The following is a 19,128-nucleotide window of genomic DNA, read 5'->3' as shown; positions in this document are numbered from 1 at the left end:
TAGACATTATGATTTCAGATTACTAATCTTTTGTTTTCGATGACACAATCTACCATCAGATGGGTCTGTCCATTGCGCTCTCATAGAGAAGCAGGTGCTGACGGCAGAGCAATCCCTCCTAAGTATGGGAGAGACAGCCAAGATGGCTGCCAGCTAAACTATTGTTTGGCAAATCGCTGTCTAAAGTGCATGTGAGACTTGGGGTCCGTTTACACAGACTGGCCGGCGACACAATAGGACTGCTGATCAGTAGATTTCTACTGATGGGAGTTCTTTGATATGCCTATTTACACAGACATACCAAAGAAAATTATGTGCACTGGTCAATCAATACTAGATGATGTGTCAATGAATGAATGTGTAATATTTGTATATGGCTGCCATCAAATCTTTTCCCCAACATATCAGTTAAAATAAGGATAAAATTGCCAACTTGTTTCATGTTACAATCCTAATTTACTTGTAGAGACCTCTTGGCGAGGTTTTCGATAATGATTATGCTTTCTTGTCAATTATTTTAGCTGGCTGTAGTCCAACAAATCAAACAGAAATAGACCAAAATAGTAGTCCTGACTGCCCATATTTTAGTCAACTCCCAAAAGAAGATGTGACGGAGCCTTTCAGTCCGTGAGTGTTAACTTGTAATGCTGGTACTAGGTTGGTGTTGTAGGAATGGACACTAATTGTATATAATTTCAGAGGAAAGTTTATATGCACTGCCCAAGCTGAATCGGGTTACATGAAGCCGTGGAAGACTACCATCCCATGTAAAACTCGCAGTGTCCCAGAAAGCACTCTGGTGTTGGATTTGGTAAGACAAGTTTCTCAATTTTTACTTGATTCTTAATATTCTATTTAAAAACTGATCAGTTTGTATTGAGAAAGTTCTATATTTAAAGGGGCTATCCAGAGCTCCTCACTACTGCATTAGGGGATGAGGGGATCTGACAACATGGCACTCATCTGACCCTTGCAGGTAAGGTTGCTGTTTTGGAAAAAAGCCTTTTTAATGGTTTTCTCAATAAATATGGTATTTACCGTATATACTTGAGTAAAAGCTGACCCGAGTATAAACCGAGGCACCAAATTTTGCCATGGAAAACTGGGTAAGCTTATTGACTAGAGTATAAGCCAGGTATGCATTGTCCCCTCATCCCTGTCCTGGTATGCATGGCTCCATTCATCCTGTCCTGGTATGCGTGGCTCCCCCCATCGCTGTCCTGGTATGCGTGGCTTCCATCATCACTGTTCTGGTATGCGGGGCTGCCCCCATCTTGTCCTAGTATGCGTGGCTCCCCCCGTAGCTGTCCTGGTATGCGTGGCTCCCCCCTTCCTGTCCTGCTATGCGTGGCTCCCCCATAGATGTCCTGGTATGCGTGGCTCCCCCGTCCTGTCCTGGTATTGGTGGCTCTCCCCTTCCCGTCCTTGTATCCATGCTTCCTATTACAAAAAAAAAAAAACTCACCCTCCAGCACGCCCTCGCAGCTTCTCATTGGTGACAGTTTCCTGCAGCTCTTTCTGTGCCAAGGAATCACGTGGCACCACTCATTAAGGTAATGAATATGCGCTCCACGCCTAAGGGCAAGCTGGAGGGTGAGTAGGATGTTTTTTGGAAGCCGGCGGCTGGTGCTGTCGCTTTGCTCGCTATAAGATAAATGAATATTCATCTCTCTTTAGCAGTGGCACAGGCTTTAGCCACAGCCATCAGCTTCTGCCTCCTGTGACCTGCTGCTCCACCGCTCCCCCTCCCCTGCCGGCTTTCTGGGACAATGACTTGTGTATAAGCCGAGGGGGGGGGGGGGGCGTTTTCAGCACAAAAAAAATGTGCCGAAAAACTCGGCTTATACATGAGTATATACGGTATATAGATATTTTCATTGCATTGAAATTGTAATTTAGGATTACAAGACATGTAAATTTATCTTAAAGCTTCTGTAGCCAAGACATAGACGGTTGAGGCTTACCAATCTAATCAACTGAAGTAGCACTACCCTACCACTAAGTTAGTACTGGGTATTTGGTGAACTTTTGAAGCTGCGCATAAAAACACAGCATATTGCAGTTCCAACAAAGCCAAAGTGTTTTATATATCTGCCATGCATTTTTGAAAGTTGCAACATGTCAATCTCTCTTGCTGTAAATATGCATTTTATTTTCGGAATTTCCCCTTAGACTTGAATGAAATTAGGAAAATCTGCATATAAAAAAAATGCTTATGCAGAAACACATTAAAAATTTATGTAATCTGTACGACTTTATCAATACAATTTTATAAAAGCTAAGTAATGGTAAGATTCCAAAACAAAGCCTTTTTATTTAAAACATGACTACATACCAGAAAGATACAAAAAAAGCAATAAAATGCACTTATTAGCGCATATAACCTAATTTACCTACAGTAATTGGTGCACAAATGGTACAGAAAATCTGCAACATCAAAAGCAATTCAAATACCCAATGTAGGAACGTAGCCCAAAAGTCCATTTACATGAATCGACCCTTGGCCCTAAACCATTGCGATCAGTATATTATATACTGATCGATTCTGGTTTAAAAACCTGTTTGCATATAAAGACTGCAAAATAATACACACTGAATGATCTCTAAGGGCTCATACCTATTTTGTGAGAAAAATGGACGAGGGAAATCCAATAAAAAAAAATTGAATTGCACTCTCACTTATGTTATTCCATTAGTACCTTGCTCATCATTGGACTGAGCTCAGATTGGACTGAGAAAAAAATCGCAGCATGCTGCGATTGTCCTCCTATATTGGAAGAGACTTGCCAATGCAAGTCAATGGGTGCCATAAAATAAAATCGCACGACACTCAGACCATGTGAGTGCTGTCTGATTTTTACCCATCTATCTTCTTGAAAACCCAAATTTTCATCAGCCACTTACAGTAAAAACATAGTGTGACAAGTTAGAATAAGATATATCCTGTATATTGTGCTAAGCACGGTGGCTCAGTGGTTAGCACTGCAGCCTTGCAGCACTGGAGTCCTGGGTTCAAATCCCTCCAAGGACAACATCTGCAAGGAGTTTGTATGTTCTTTCAATGTTTGCGTGGGTTTCCTTCAAGTACTCCTGTTTCCTCCCACATTCCAAAGACATACTGATAGGGAATTTAGATTGTGAGTCCCATCGGGGACTTCAATGATGTCCGTATAGCACTGGCAAATATGTTGGCGCTATATAAATAAAGAGATTATTATTATATACACTTATATATAAATAGTTAGAATAGACATAGAGATGCGTGTATGCCGTATATACTCATGTTTAAACCGAGTTTTTCAGCACTTTTTTTGTGCTTAATGAGCGGGGCCCAGTGATTGCTCTGCAGGAAGTGCTGCTGGTGCCGGAACGACGAGATGCTGTGAGGGCACGCAGGAAGGTATGTAGGATGGTTTTTTTTTGTTCTTGCTTTTTTTTTTATAGGAACTATGCATACAAGGATAGGGGATAAGGAGCCATGCATATAAAGACAAGGACGGGGAGCCATACCAGGATAGGGATGAGGGGACAATACATACCCAGCTTATACTCGAGTCAATACGTTTACTCACTTTTCCGTGGGAAAACCAGGTGCCATGGCTTAAACACCCAGTCGACTTATACTCAAGTGTATGTATATATAGGCCATCTATAACCTGTCTCCTCCATATGTCTCTGAACTAATCTCCCAATACCTTCCCTCACGTAATCTCCGGTCATCCCAAGACCTCCTTCTCTCCTCCACACTTATTCATTTCTCACCCAACCGCCTCCAAGACTTCTCCTGAATAGCCCCCATCCTCTGGAATTCTTTGCCCCAACATGTCCGACTATCAACCACATTCGGATCCTTCAGACGGAACCTGAAAACCCACCTCTTCAAGAAAGCCTACAGCCTGCAATGACCCCGCTGCCGCCTCACCACTACCGGAGATTTCACCTCAACAAACACCGGAACTGCTGCAACCCATCAACCTATCTCCTTCCCCACCATCCTGTAGCATGTAAGCCCGAAATGGCAGGGTCCTCTCCCCTCTGTATTAGAGTCTGTCATTGTAAGTTTGTTTACTGTAAGTGATATCTGTAATTTGTATGTAACCCCTTCTCATGTACAGCACCATGGAATCAATGGTGCTATATAAATAAAATATATATTTATATATTATTTTAAAAGATGTCCATGACATATATAATTAGTACAGTGTGTGGGGGCTGCTTATAGCCTAGGATAGGGATAATACACAGACTATTAATATCAGTTCACAGCTGAATACTAATCCTTTACTGGTTATTAAACTGGGGGACCCTCCCAAAAAAAGATGTGGGTCCCCCTATAATTAATAGCCAGCAGAGGCTAAGCAGATAGCTGCGAACAGATATTAATAGGCTACGAAGGAGCTATGCATATTGGCCCATTTCAAGACTAAAAACATCAGCTCTCAGCTACCCCAGAAAAGTCACATACATAAAACGCTTCAATTCTGATGCTTAGCCTAGCTCTTCCCGCTTGCCCTGGTGCGTTCGCAAGTGGGGTAATAGTATTGGGGTTATAGTTTTATAGATGCCTCTAGATTACTAACCCCTGGGCTTGATGTCAGCTGCCAGTACAAAAAGTTTTGGTATTATCATTCATATTCTCTGAAAAAAGGCCAAGAAAGTAAAAATTCTGCCGGGGTATGTAAACTTTTGAGCACAGCTGTAATACACCCCATAGTCCTCCACATGGCATAGTGCACCCAATAGTCCTCCATATAGTATAATGTGCCCATAGTCCTCCATATAGTATAATGCACCCCATATTCCTCCACATAGTATAATGCACCCTAGAGTCCCCATATTGTATAATGTGCACCACAGTCCTCCATATTGTATAATTCACAACCCATGGTTCTCCATATAATATAATGTGTCCAAGTGTCCTCCATATATTATAGCACACTCCAAATAGTCCTCCATATAGTATAATACAAGTCCTCCATATAACATAATACACTCCCCATAGTACTTTATACAGTATAATACACTGCTCATAGTCCTCCATATATTAAAATACACTCCTCAGTCCTCCATATAGTATAATACACTCCTTATAGTTCAATATAGTATAATGCACCCCCAATAGTCATCCATGTAGTGCAATGTACTTCTCATAGCATAATGAACCTCATAGTTCTTCCTATAGCATAATACACTCCCCATAGTCCTCCATATAGTATAATACACTCCTCATAGTCCTCCATATAGTATAACTCACCCCCATTAGTCATCCTTTTAGTACAAAGTACTCCCCATAGTATAATGCACCCCATAGGTCTTCATATAGTATAACACAGTCCCCATAGTCCTTGATACAGTATAATGCAGGTCCCATATAGTACATATAGTATAATGCACCCTACAGTCCTCCATATTGTATAATGCACACCCCATAGTCCTCCTTATAATATAACGTGCCCCATAGTCCCCCATATAGTATAATACACTCCTCATAGTCTTCCATGTAATATAATACACTCCCATAGTCCTTCATATAGTATAATTCACTCCACATAGTTCTCCTTATAGTATGCTACACTCCTCTGTAACGCTCGCGCCCAGACTAGATGGCGTGAGCGAGGATAGTGGCCCCACTGTACCACAAACCAGACTAACCCTGGAGGGGCATGACTAAGCACCTACCTTGGTGTTCACTGGAGCCTCTAGTGATGAAGTCAGGCTTGTGCGGCAGGTAGCTGCCAGGTACCACTCCAGGGCGCCATCTGGCAGTAGCCACTGATCCCACAGGGGACAGGACACTAATGACAGGTGCAGGCAAGTACTGTAGATAGCTGAGGCTTAGACTGGCAAGTGCTGGTGAGCACAGATGGACAGGCAGGTGGGCACAGCTGACAGGCAGGCAGGCATGGCTGTCACTCAGGCAGGTTTCAAACTGGAGGAACAGGAACTGTTTCGGGAAGGACAGGAACACTTGCAGGTATGAGTGGGATATGGGAACAGCTAGGAGCCAGTACAGACTGAAGGGATAGGTACGGTTTTGGGAGGGACAGGAACACTGGCAGGTATGAGTGGGATATGGGAAAAGGTAAGAAGCAGTTCAGATGTGGAACGGGAGCAGAGCAGAGCCACAGGATGCGTAACAGGAGGAGAGCCGCAGGATGCGGAACAGGAGTAGAGCAGAGCCGCGGGATGCAGGACAGGAGCAGAGCAGAGCCTCAGGATGTGGGACGGGAGCAGAGCAGAGCCGCAGGATGCAAGATGAGAGCAGAGCTGCCGAGGCAAAGAGGGAAGCTGAGGCAAAGATAGAGCAGACAGGAACAGATTAACAAAAGTACTTACAATGAAGTGCCAAATGAACACCAGAGGCACTAATGTTGTGCAGCGACAACCAGATAGGGACAGGTGCTGGTACAGGTTCTGCGACCAAAAGAAGAAGGCACAAGGATAGACACAACCGGGTAGGGAAGGCTTCAGACAAGGATACAAACAGGTTCAGGTATAGGACTTAGTTCAGACAAGGCAGACATGGGAACAAGTTCAGGATAAAGGATTCAGGCAGGGGTATACAGCTCCCAGGGTGATGAAAGCAAGACACACAGGATACAGGTACAGACCTGGGTATGCAGCCAATAGGGTGGTGGAAACAAGAGCAGAAACAATACAGGACCTCGCAACTCAGTAATAGAACACAGACTGAGAGAGTATGCTGCTCAGGCATCTTCCAGTTAGTGGAGATGCCTTAAGTACCCGGTACCTCTTGGCAATAGGTTGGGGACACGATAGAAATGCACACACTGACTCTTTAAGATTCAGGAAGTGCAGGAGCTGCTGCCCTAAAGCACAAAGCCAGGAAGTATGCACACACCAAGCAGAGGACATGTGGTTACAGCATAGAGCAGGCGGAGGGCAGAACTCACAGCATTGCCCAGAGTGGTGAGTAAGTCGGTGTATGAGCCTGATGGGAGACGGGAAGCCATGCAGTGATGTCGGCAGGGATGTTACATCCTCATAGTCCTCCATATATTAAACTAAACTCATCAGTCCTACATATAGTAGAATGCACCCCCCATAGTCTTCCATGTAGTACAATGCACTCTCCACAGTATAATGCACTCCAAAGTTCTTCATATAGTATAATGCATTCCCCATAGTCTGATAGTTTATAATGCAGCCCTCCTCTGAGTATAACACAGCCACCCCTTAGAGCAGTGTTTCTCAACTCCAGTCCTCAAGACCCACCAACAGGTCATGTTTTCAGGATTTCCTTAGTGTTGCACAGGTGATAATTTCCTCACTTGCTCAAGCATTAATCGCATCACCTGTGCAATACTAAGGAAATCCTGAAAACATGACCTGTTGGTGGGTCTTGAGGCCTGGAGTTGAGAAACACTGCCTTAGAGGATAATGCAGCCACCCCACAGAATATAATGTAGCCCCCTCCTAAGTATAATGCAGCCCCCTAGAATATAATGTAGCTGCCATAGAATATAATGCAGCCCCCCTCATATAGTATAATGTATCCCCTCACAGAACATAATGTAGCCCCCTCATAGGGCATAATGCAGCCTCCCCATAAAATATAATGCAGCCCCCCTATAGTATATAATGCAGCCCCCCTCATAAAGTATAATGTAGCCATTTATATAGTATAATGAAGGCCACCATAGAATATAATGTAACCTCCCCATATAGTATAATGTAGCCCCCATAACATATATTGCAGTTTTCTCATAGGGTATAATGCAGCCCTACTCATATAGTATAATATAACTCCATCATAGAGTATAATTCACCCCCCATGGAATATAATGTATCCCCCTCATAGAGTATAATGCAGCACCCCTATAGAATATAATGCAACCCTCTCATACAGTATGATGCAGTCCCCCATAAAATACAATGCAGCCGTTCTCATATAGTATAATGCAGCCCCCATATAATATAATGCAGCTCCCCTCATAGAATATAATGCAGCCCCATTTATAGAATATAATGCAGCCCCCCTTATAATATAATGCCCCCCCCATAGAATATAATGCAGGCCCCTATATAATATAATGTAGTCCCTCTCATACAGTATAATGCAGCCCCCCATAGAATATAATGTACCCCCTCATAGAGCATAATGCAGCCACCCTACAGAATATAATGCAGCCCCCTCATAAGTATAATGCAGCCCCCAAAATATAATGTAGCCCCCACAGAGTATAATGCAGCCCCACTCATATAGTATAATGCAGCCCCCTATAGAATATTATGTAGCCAATCAATAGGGTACAATGAGCCTTCTCATAAGGTATAATGCAGCCCCACTCATAGTATGATGCAGCTCCCATAGATTATAATGCAACCCCACCATAGAATATTATGTTGTCCCCCCATAGAATATAATGTAGCCACCCTCATGGAATATAATGCAGCCCCCTCATAGGTATAATGCAGCTTCCCTTTAGGATTTAATGCAGCCTCCCTCATATAGTATAATGCAGCCCCCCATGGAATATAATGTAGCCCCCTCATAGATTATAATGCAGCCCCCATGAAATATAATGTAGTCCCCTCAGAGTGTAATGCAGTCCTCCTCATATAGTATAATGCAGCCCTCCTCATATAGTATAATGCAGCCCCCCTTAGAATATATTGTAGCCACTCCATACAGTATAATGCAGGTCCCATATAGTATAATGCACTGCCCATAGTCCGATCGAGTATAATGCAGTCACCCCATAGAGCATAATGCAGCCACCCCACATAAAATAATGTTGCCCACTCATAAGTATAATGCTGCCCCCAATATGGTATAATGCAGCCCCCATAGAATATGATGATGGCCTCCATGTAGTATAATGCAGGCCACTATACAATATAATGTAGTCCCCCCTAAAATATGTTGCAGCCTTCTCATATGGGTATAATGCAGCCCCACTCATATGATATAATGTAGCCCCCTCAGAGTATAATTCACCCCCCATAGAATATAATGTATCCCCCTCAGAGTATAATGCAGTCCCCTAGAGAATATAATGCAGGCCCCCATATAGTATATTGCAGCCTTCTCATGGGGTATTATGCAGCCCCACTCATATAGTATAATGCAGCCCCCCATAGAATATAATGTAGTCCCCTCAGAGTATAATGCATCCCTCCATAAAATATTACAGCCTTGTCATAAGGTATAATGCAGACCCACTCATATAGTATAATGCAGCCCTCCATAGAATCTAATATAGCCCCCATATTGTATAATGCAGCACCCCTCATAGAATATATTGCAGCCCCCTCATATAGTATAATGCAGCCCCCATAGAAGTACTCACTGATATATTAAAAAAAAAAAACACAATACACACCTCTCCTCCTCTTTCCCCTGCTGATCCCTGCTCTGCTCCAGTCTCAGCAGCTGCACTGTCATGTGACCGGCACACAGCATGGTGCACGATGAAGTGATGTCATTGTGCACCCGCTGTGTCAGAGGCAGAGGAGAATGATGGGGGAGGGAGGGTCATCTGACGCTCTTTCCTCTAATATTGCTTTCAACTGTATCTCGGCATCTGCGATGCCCATACAGTTGAATGTGGCACACCGGGGTGAGGGTGTTGGAGCAAGGCGGGCCCACCTGACTCATGGGCCACATAGCGGCCTCCACTGGCTGGGGCCCCTGGTGGAGCGGGGGACCTAGGCAACTGCCTACTCTACCTGCCCCTAACGCCGGTACTGAAGGAGATGGGTGGTTCATTTTACCTAAAACAATGGATGGCAGTGGAGCTGGCAATAAGAAAGCTCCTTATATTCTTACAGGATCTTTATGTCATGATCCTCTCCGACAATCAGGTGACCGTGTCGTACATTAACCACCAAGGGGGGACCCAATCCAGACCTTTAACGGAAGTTGCAGATCGTATATTCCACGTTAGCAGAAACTTATTTCCTGTCATTAACAGCTCTTCACAGCTAAGACAGTATCACCTTTGAACCCATCAAATCAGCCCCAATAAAAGTTCTTTCCTTTAAATTGGCCTTTCTGGTGGCATTAATATCTGCCCAAAAAGTCAATGATATTCAGGCCCTTTCCAGAGTTCCACCATACACTCAGTTCTTGGAGGATAGAGTTATCCTTAAGCCAGATCCATCTTACCTACCAAAGGTAGCTTCTAAATGCCATAGGTTGCAGGAGATAGTTCTTCCCTCCTTCCGTGCCAACTCCAAGAATCAGAAGGAAGAAAAGCTCCATACGTTAGACGTTAGGACGTGTCTATTGGAATACATGTCAGTTACTAATCCTTGGAAAAGGATAATTTTTTATTCATATCCTGTCAGGGTTCAAGAAGGGACTTAAGGTCTCAAAATGCACATCAGCTAGGTGTATCAGGGAAGCCATTTCATTAGCTTATGTGTCAAATGGTAAAGCAGCGCCGGAAGGTCTGAGAGCTCACTCCACATGGGCCGTGGCAGCCTCCTGGGTGGAAAGATAGGCGCTTTCATTTGTGCAAATACAGGTGCTTCTCACAAAATTAGAATATCATCAAAAAGTTAATTTACTTCAGTTCTTAATAAGAAAAGTGAAACTCCTATATTACAGTCATATGTTAAAGTTTGGGCACCCCTATTAATGTTAACCTTTTTTTCTTTATAACAATTTTGGTTTTTGCAACAGCTATTTCAGTTTCATATATCTAATAACTGATGGACTCAGTTATATTTCTGGATTCAAATGAGGTTTATTGTACTAACAGAAAATGTGCAATCTGCATTTTAACAAAATTTGACCAGTGCAAAAGTATGGGCACCCTTATCATTTTCTTTATTTGACCACTCCTAACTACTTTTTACTGACTTCCTGAAGCACTAAATTGGTTTTGTAACCTCATTGAGCTTTGAACTTCATAGCCAGGTGTATCAAATCATGAGAAAAGGTATTTAAGGTGGCTACTTGCAAGTAGTTCTCCTATTTGATTCTCCTATGAAGAGTGGCATCATGGGCTCCTCAAAACAACTCTCAAATGATCTGAAAACAAAGATTATTCAACATAGCTTTTCAGGGGAAGGATACAAAAAGTTGTCTCAGAGATTTAACCTGTCAGTTTCCACTGTGAGGAACATAGTAAGGAAATGGAAAAACAGAGGTACAGTTCTTGTTAAGCCCTGAAGTGGCAGGCCAAGAAAAATATCAGAAAGGCAGAGAAGAAGAATGGTGAGAACAGTCAAGGATAGAGTTGAGCGACTTTTGGTTTTTTAGGGTCGCGTTTCGTTTCGTGAAACCCGACTTTTCCAAAAGTCGGGTCGAGCAAGATCGTCCGATTATAGGGAAAAGTCGGGGTCGTCCCGAAACACGAAACCCAATGTAAGTCAATGGGGAATAAAAGTCGGCAGTGAGAGGAGGACAGGAAACACACCAACAGTGCCCATTTGAATGCCAAAAGCATCAATTCTTCTTACTTAAGCTTGTCAACCTTAATTAACTTCATAATACAAGTTACGCACTGAAAAATGGGGGTTATTTGGCTACAGACTGTGGGGGGGAGGGCTGGCTCCAGGTTTTCATGTGCCCTGGGCGAAAGAGCGCCCCTTTAACACATACCACAACTCATCATGCTCCGATACGGCAGAGAAATAGCGGTATAGTACAATGAAAAATACCTCACTTTTTACATCTCATGACGAGGCCCATCTATTTCTCCATACAGAATCATTGGTCCCATATAATGTTTGAAACAGTATATCATAGAATCGTAGAGTTGGAAGGGACCTCCTGGGCTATCTGGTTGTTTGGTCATACAAAAAGGCGTTATGCATGGAGGCTAAAAAACACAGCATTCCAAGAAAAACACTTGCTATCCACAGTAAAATTTGGTGGAGGTTCCATCATGCTTTGGGGCTGTGTGGCCAATGCCGACACCGGGAATCTTGTTAAAGTTGAGGGTCGCATGGATTCAACTCAGTATCAGCAGATTCTTGACAATAATGTGAAAGAATCAGTGACGAAGTTGAAGTTACGCAGGGGATGGATAATTCATAGAATCATAGAATCATAGAATCGTAGAGTTGGAAGGGACCTCCTGGGCCATCTGGTCCAACCCCCTGCTCAAAGCAGGATTCGCTAAATCATCCCAGTCAGATGTCTGTCCAGCCTCTGTTTGAAGACTTCCATTGAAGGAGAACTCACCACTTCTCGTGGCAGCCTGTTCCACTCATTGATCACTCTAACTGTCAAAAAGTTTTTTCTAATATCTAATCTGTGTCTCCTCCCCTTCAGTTTCATCCCATTGCTTCTAGTCTTTTCTTGTGCAAATGAGAATAAAGTTGATCCTTCTACAATGTGACAGCCCTTTAGATATTTGTAGACAGCTATTAAGTCTCCTCTCAGTCTTCTCTTTTGCAAACTAAACATTCCCAAATCCTGCAACCTTTCCTCATAAGACAGGGTTTGCAGACCGGTCACCATTCTGGTCGCTCTTTTCTGAACTTGCTCCAGTTTGTTGATGTCTTTTTTAAAATGTGGTGCCCAAAATTGGACACAATATTCCAGATGAGGTCTGACCAAAGAGGAGTAGAGGGAAATAATTACTTCACGTGATCTAGACTGTATGCTTCTGTTAATACATCCTAGAATTGCATTTGCCTTTTTTGCTGCTGCATCACACTGTTGACTCATATTCAGTCTGTGATCTATTAGTATACCCAAGTCTTTTTCACATGTGCTGTCACTTAGCCCTATTCCTCCCATTCTATATCTGCTTTTTTCATTTTTATTGCCCAGATGTAGTACTTTGCATTTCTCCCTGTTAAAAACCATTCTATTAGTTGCTGCCCACTTCTCCAGTTTATTTAAATCTTTTTGAATCCTCTCTCTCTCTTCTCTAGTATTAGCTATCCCTCCTAGCTTTGTGTCATCAGCAAATTTAATCAGTTTACCCTCAATTCCTTCATCTAAATCGTTGATAAAGATGTTGAACAATACAGGGCCCAGGACAGAGCCCTGTGGTACCCCACTTGAGACATTCCTCCAACTGGATGTGCAGCCATTTACGACCACTCTTTGGGTCCGATCACTAAGCCAGTTATGAATCCACCTAACAGTTGCCTTGTCCATTCCATACTTAGTCATTTTTTCAATAAGGATTGTATGAGAGACTTTGTCAAATGCTTTGCTGAAGTCAAGATATACTATATCTACAGCATTTCCTTGATTCACCCAATCAGTAATACCATCATAGAAGGAAATTAAATTAGTCTGACATGACTTATTAGTTACAAACCCATGCTGACTCTGTTTAATCACTTCATTCTTATCCAGGTATTGACATACATGTTGTTTAATAATTTGTTCAAAGATCTTTCCTGGTATAGAAGTCAGACTCACCGGCCTATAGTTGCCTGGGTCCACCTTCTTCCCCTTTTTGAAGATAGGAACAACATTTGCTCTTCTCCAGTCTTCTGGCACTTCTCCTGTTCTCCAAGAATTTTCAAAGATTATGGAGAGGGGTTCAAAAATTTCTTCTGCTATCTCCTTCAGTACTCTGGGGTGTAATTCATCTGGACCTGGAGACTTGAATACATTTAGGTTAGCTAAGTGTTTCCTCACTATCTTTCTGTTTATAGATATCCTGGATTCTTCTATTCCCTTAATAGGACAGTGAATAACAGTTGATGTTACATTTCCTTTCTGAGAGAAAACAGATGCAAAATAGGAATTTAAAAGTTCAGCCTTCTCAACATCCTGTCTTACCATTTAATCATTTTCATCCTGTAAAAATCCTATAGCATCTTTGACTTTTCTTTTACTTTTGACATATCCCCAAAATCCTTTATTATTGCTTTTGACATCTCTTGCAAGCCTCAATTCATTTTCAGCTTTAGATAATCTGATTTGTGCCTTGCAGGTTATGCAGACAGCATTATATTCTTCTTTAGATATGCCTCCTTCTTTCCATTTTATAAACATTTTTTGCTTCCTTTTTAGCATGTGCTTAAGTTCTGTGTTCATCCATCCTGGTTTCCTTAAATGCTTCCTATTCTTCCCTCTTTTCGGAATTGTTAACAACTGTGCTTTGAGGATTTCATTTTTCAAGATTTCCCATCCTTCCTGGACATTTTTGTCTTTAAGGATATCCAGCCATTGGATCCCTCCAATTCTCTTTCTGAATCCCTTAAAATCTGCCTTTCTGAAATCTAACCTTGACGTCTGAGTCTTCACAGGTCTTCCGCCTCTAGTTATCCAAAATTCTAAAATAGCATGGTCGCTACCTCCTAGGGTCCCAGCCACTTTTACCTCCTCAACCATTTCCTCCCTGTTTATAAGGATTAGATCCAAGGTAGCAGTTCCCCTTGTTTTCTCCTTTACCTTTTGGAAGATAAAGTTGTCAGCAAGAGAGGATAAGAATTTCCTTGACCTGTTAGTTTTGCCTGAGAGAGATTCCCAACAAATGTCTGGATAGTTGAAATCTCCCATGACAACTATGTCATATTTTTTGGAGAACTTGGCCATTTGATGCATAAAGAGTTCATCCATATCTTCAGCTTGCACAGGTGGCCTGTAGTAAATGCCTACAATGGTGTCCTTTCCATTGTTCTGTCCTTGTATTCTTACCCAAACAGTTTCCACAGAACTCCCAGTCTCTGAAGCTTCAATCTCTGTGCAGATATACGCATTTCTAACATACAAAGCGACACCCCCTCCTCGTTTATCAAGTCTGTTTCTTGCAAATAAGTTGTATCCTTCTAGTCTTGTATTCCAATCATGTGTATTGTCCCACCAAGTTTCAGTGATTCCAATGACATCATATTTCTTTTCCTGTGTTAGTAGTTCCAATTCTCCTTGTTTGTTGCCCATGCTTTGTGCATTAGTATAGAAACATTTTAGTTTGTGATTGGTTTCTCTTTCTCCAATATTTTTTTTAATTAGATTCTTTCGTCTTTGTTCTTCCTTTCCACTTCTAATAGCAGAGTTCTCAGTAGCATTTGTCAGGTGTATGGCTTTTTCTGGTCTTTTGCTTCCCTTCCCATGTTGTTCTAGTTTAAAGCTCTCCTTACAAGTGTAGCAAGGCGACTTCCAAATACATGCTTTCCTGTCTTTGTAAGGTGCACCCCATCTCTAGCAAGTAGTCCATCGTATAAGTAGTTCACTCCGTGATCCAGAAATCCAAATCGTTGCTGACGGCACCATCGACGTAGCCAGTTGTTCACCTGCAGAATCTTATTCCACCTCCTTGTTCCATGGCCATCCACTGGGAGGATGGAAGAGAAGACCACCTGCGCTCCCAGTTCTTTCACTTTCTTGCCTAAGTCTTCAAAGTCTCTGCAGATGGTTTCCAGGTCGTTTCTTGCGGTGTCATTTGTCCCCACATGTAGTAGCAGGAATGGGTAGTCATCTGTAGGTCTGATGATGAGCTCCACATAATGCTACAGTATATGTTGGTCCCCATGGATGAAGCTCTACTGTCTTATGGGCCCAAATAATGCTCCAAACATAATGGGCCCCATTTCTAATGCTCTAGTGTATAATGGGCCCTGTAAATGCTGCTCCAGTGTCTGATGTCCACCTTTGGAATGTTCCAGTGTATGGTGGGCCCCATCTATCATTCTCAGACGGTGTTAGGCCCAGTATGGATTTCACGTGATTGCACAAAGGTTAGAAAGGGTACCGTATCCCCAGATAACATGTATGGATAGCGTACACATTCAAAATATATGTCTCAGGAGGCAGGCTCAGACGGTGTTAGGCCCAGTATGGATTGCACGTGATTGCACAAAGGTTAGAAAGGGTACCGTATCCCCAGATAACATGTATGGATAGCGTACACATTCAAAATATATGTCTCAGGAGGCAGGCTCAGACGGTGTTAGGCCCAGTATGGATTGCACGTGATTGCACAAAGGTTAGAAAGGGTACCGTATCCCCAGATAACATGTAGGGATAGCGTACACATTCAAAATATATGTCTATACATCAGGAGGCAGGCTCAGACGGTGTTAGGCCCAGTATGGATTGCACGTGATTGCACAAAGGTTAGAAAGGGTACCGTTTCCCCGGATAACATGTATGGATAGCGTACACATTCAAAATATATGTCTCAGGAGGCAGGCTCAGACAGTGTTAGGCCCAGTATGGATTGCACGTGATTGCACAAAGGTTAGAAAGGGTACCGTATCCCCAGATAACATGTATGGATAGCGTACACATTCAAAATATATGTCTATACATCAGGAGGCAGGCTCAGACGGTGTTAGGCCCAGTATGGATTGCACGTGATTGCACAAAGGTTAGAAAGGGTACCGTTTCCCCGGATAACATGTATGGAGAGCGTACACATTCAAAATATATGTCTATACATCAGGAGGCAGGCTCAGACGGTGTTAGGCCCAGTATGGATTGCACGTGATTGCACAAAGGTTAGAAAGGGTACCGTATCCCCGGATAACATGTATGGATAGCGTACACATTCAAAATATGTCTATACATCAGGAGGCAGGCTCAGACGGTGTTAGGCCCAGTATGGATTGCACGTGATTGCACAAAGGTTAGAAAGGGTACCGTATCCCCAGATAACATGTATGGATAGCGTACACATTCAAAATATATGTCTATACATCAGGAGGCAGGCTCAGATGGTGTTAGGCCCAGTATGGATTGCACATGATTGCACAAAGGTTAGAAAGGGTACCCTATCCCCGGATAACATGTATGGATAGCGTACACATTCAAAATATATGTCTATACATCAGGAGGCAGGCTCAGACGGTGTCAGGCACAGTATGGATTTCACGGCCCAGATTACACAGCGGAGGAGCAGGGAGAGGTAAAGATTGCAAATGCTGGGGCCCTGCCCAAGCAAGGGGGGCCCACTCGTGGGCGTCGGTACTGGCACTGGGCCCCTCATAGTACAGCGGTGTGTCTGATGGCGGGTGTGCACCACCACCGTCAGAGACACTTGATTGCACTATGAGGGACCCTGTGCCAGTGCCTGCGCCCAAGAGTCAGCCTACCCACCTGTCCAGTGCAACGGCACTCGCACGGTGTCGTGCGCTAGGTGGTGACCCCGGCCATGGGGGGGGGCAGCACAGTTAGGGAGTTTTAGAAAGTGGCATATGTTGATTTTGGACATTCAGCTGATGCAAAAGGCGAAATAGGTGAAGTACCAGGAAGAGGTGGACCAAAGCAAGCCATTTTTCTGTCACCCTATGTGTCATCAGGGGAAGGTGGGACAAAATCCTTGGAAACCCATGCGTGGTTCATTTTAATGAAGGTTAGATCATCCACATTTTGGGTTGACAGACGGGTCCTTTTTTCTGTCAGGATTGATCCAGCTGCACTGAAGACTCTTTCCGATAGCACACTTGCAGCTGGGTAAGCGAGCTCCTGTAAGGCATATTGGGCCAATTCAGGCCAGGTGTCCAGTTTAGCGGCCCAATAGTCAAAGGGGAATGACCTGTGTGGGAGAACATCGATATGGGAGGAAAAGTAGTTTGTAACCATAGTTGACAACTGCTGTCTCCTGTCACTTTCCATCGATGCAGTATTACCAGTTGTGTGAGCGGTATTTGAAAAATCAGTCCACAACATTGTCATGAAACCCCTGTCTCCAACGCCACTTCTGCTGTGTGCACCACGAACACCTCTGCCAAGCTGCCCCCGGCCCGTACGGCTCGTGTGAGAACCATCACCGCTGCTGTGTGCTGGGAATGCCTCAAGCAACTGATTTACCAGAGTTGCTTGTTTATTAGCCAATATTAGGTCAAGGTTCTCCTGTGGCATGATGTTTTGTAATTTGCCTTTATAGCGTGGATCCAGGATGCTGGCCAACCAGTAGTCGTCATCGTTCATCATTTTGGCAATGTGGGGGTCCCTTTTTAGGATCCGCAAGGCATAATCTGACATGTGGGCCAATGTTCCCGGTGTCAATGATGCACTGCGAGTGCTGGGTGGAGGAGCACTTTCTGGCAAATCCACATCCCTCCAGTCACGCACAAACCCTGTACCAGACCTTGCCACGCCAACATTTTCACTTGCCCCACGAGATGCATCCTCCTCCCCTAAGTAATCATCCCCATCATCATCCTCCTCCTCCTCTTCTTCTTCCACCTCGTCCAGGAGAGGTCCCTGAGCAGACAATGGCTGAATGTCATCAAGGATTCCCTCCTCCTCTTCCTCCTCATCAACATTGGCTGCAGACGCCTGCTCCTTAAGGTGCGTCAAAGTTTGCATGAGCAGACGCATAAGTGGGATGCTCATGCTTAGGATGGCGTCGTCTGCGCTTACCAGCCGTGTGCATTCCTCAAAACACTGAAGGACTTTACAAAGGTCTTTCAGCTTCGACCACTGCACACCTGTCAACTCCATGTCTGCTCTCAAAGTGCCTGGCCGTGTATCCTCCCACAAATGCATTATGGCCTGCCTCTGCTCGCACAGCCGCTCCACCATGTGCAGGGTGGAGTTCCACCTTGTTGCAATGTCGATAATGAGGCGGTGGTTGGGAAGGTGGAGCAATCGCTGCAGCTTCTGCATACGAACGGAGTGTACAGGCGACCGGCGGATGTGCGCGCACAGTCTTCGCACCTTCTGGAGCAGGGCTGTTAACTTCGGATAATTTTTGAGGAAGCACTGCACCACCAGGTTCAAGGTGTGAGCCAAGCAAGGTATGTGGCTGAGTTTTGAAAGGGCTATGGCTGCCACAAAATTACGGCCGTTATCACTAACTACCTTGCCTGCCTCAAGATGTACACTGCCCAGCCATGACTCAGTTTGTCGCTTCAAGTACTCGGCCAGCACCTCGGCGGTGTGTCTGTCGCCCAAACACATCATCTGCAACACAGCCTGCTGACGCTTTCCACTAGCTGCTCGATAGGGGGACACATCGTGTGCAACAGTGGCAGATGGAGTGCTCGTACGACTGCGCTCTGTGGACGAGCTTTCGCTTCTGGAGGAGGAGGAGGAGGGTCGAACGCCTACAGCCAACTGTTTCCTATACCGTGGGCTAGGCAGCACTGTCCCACCACCGCTGTCCCCTGTGGACCCTGCATCCACCACATTAACCCAGTGCGCAGTGATGGACACGTAACGGCCCTGGCCATGCCGACTGGACCATGCATCAGTTGTGAGGTGCACCTTTCCGCTCACTGACTGCTTGAGTGCAT

General features: G+C 44.1%; 1 protein-coding gene across 10 annotated transcripts in view; it reads left to right on the top strand.

Moving 5' to 3' along the window:
- Positions 1-19,128, top strand: part of LOC141049788 (CTD small phosphatase-like protein 2-A) — a 239,192-nt gene that overhangs the window by 167,951 nt on the left and 52,113 nt on the right. For all 10 annotated transcript variants that reach the window (XM_073546573.1, XM_073546612.1, XM_073546602.1 and 7 more), the window contains exons 4-5: positions 522-627; positions 700-811. In XM_073546573.1, the coding sequence (XP_073402674.1) occupies positions 522-627; positions 700-811 (218 nt within the window). The remainder of the gene's footprint in view (positions 1-521; positions 628-699; positions 812-19,128) is intronic.

Source organism: Dendrobates tinctorius, unplaced genomic scaffold (assembly GCF_039654945.1).
Source record: "Dendrobates tinctorius isolate UK_male_01 unplaced genomic scaffold, ASM3965494v1 ptg000011l, whole genome shotgun sequence".
NCBI classification, from domain to species: domain Eukaryota; kingdom Metazoa; phylum Chordata; class Amphibia; order Anura; family Dendrobatidae; genus Dendrobates; species Dendrobates tinctorius.
This window is presented reverse-complemented; position numbering and strand designations above follow the sequence as displayed.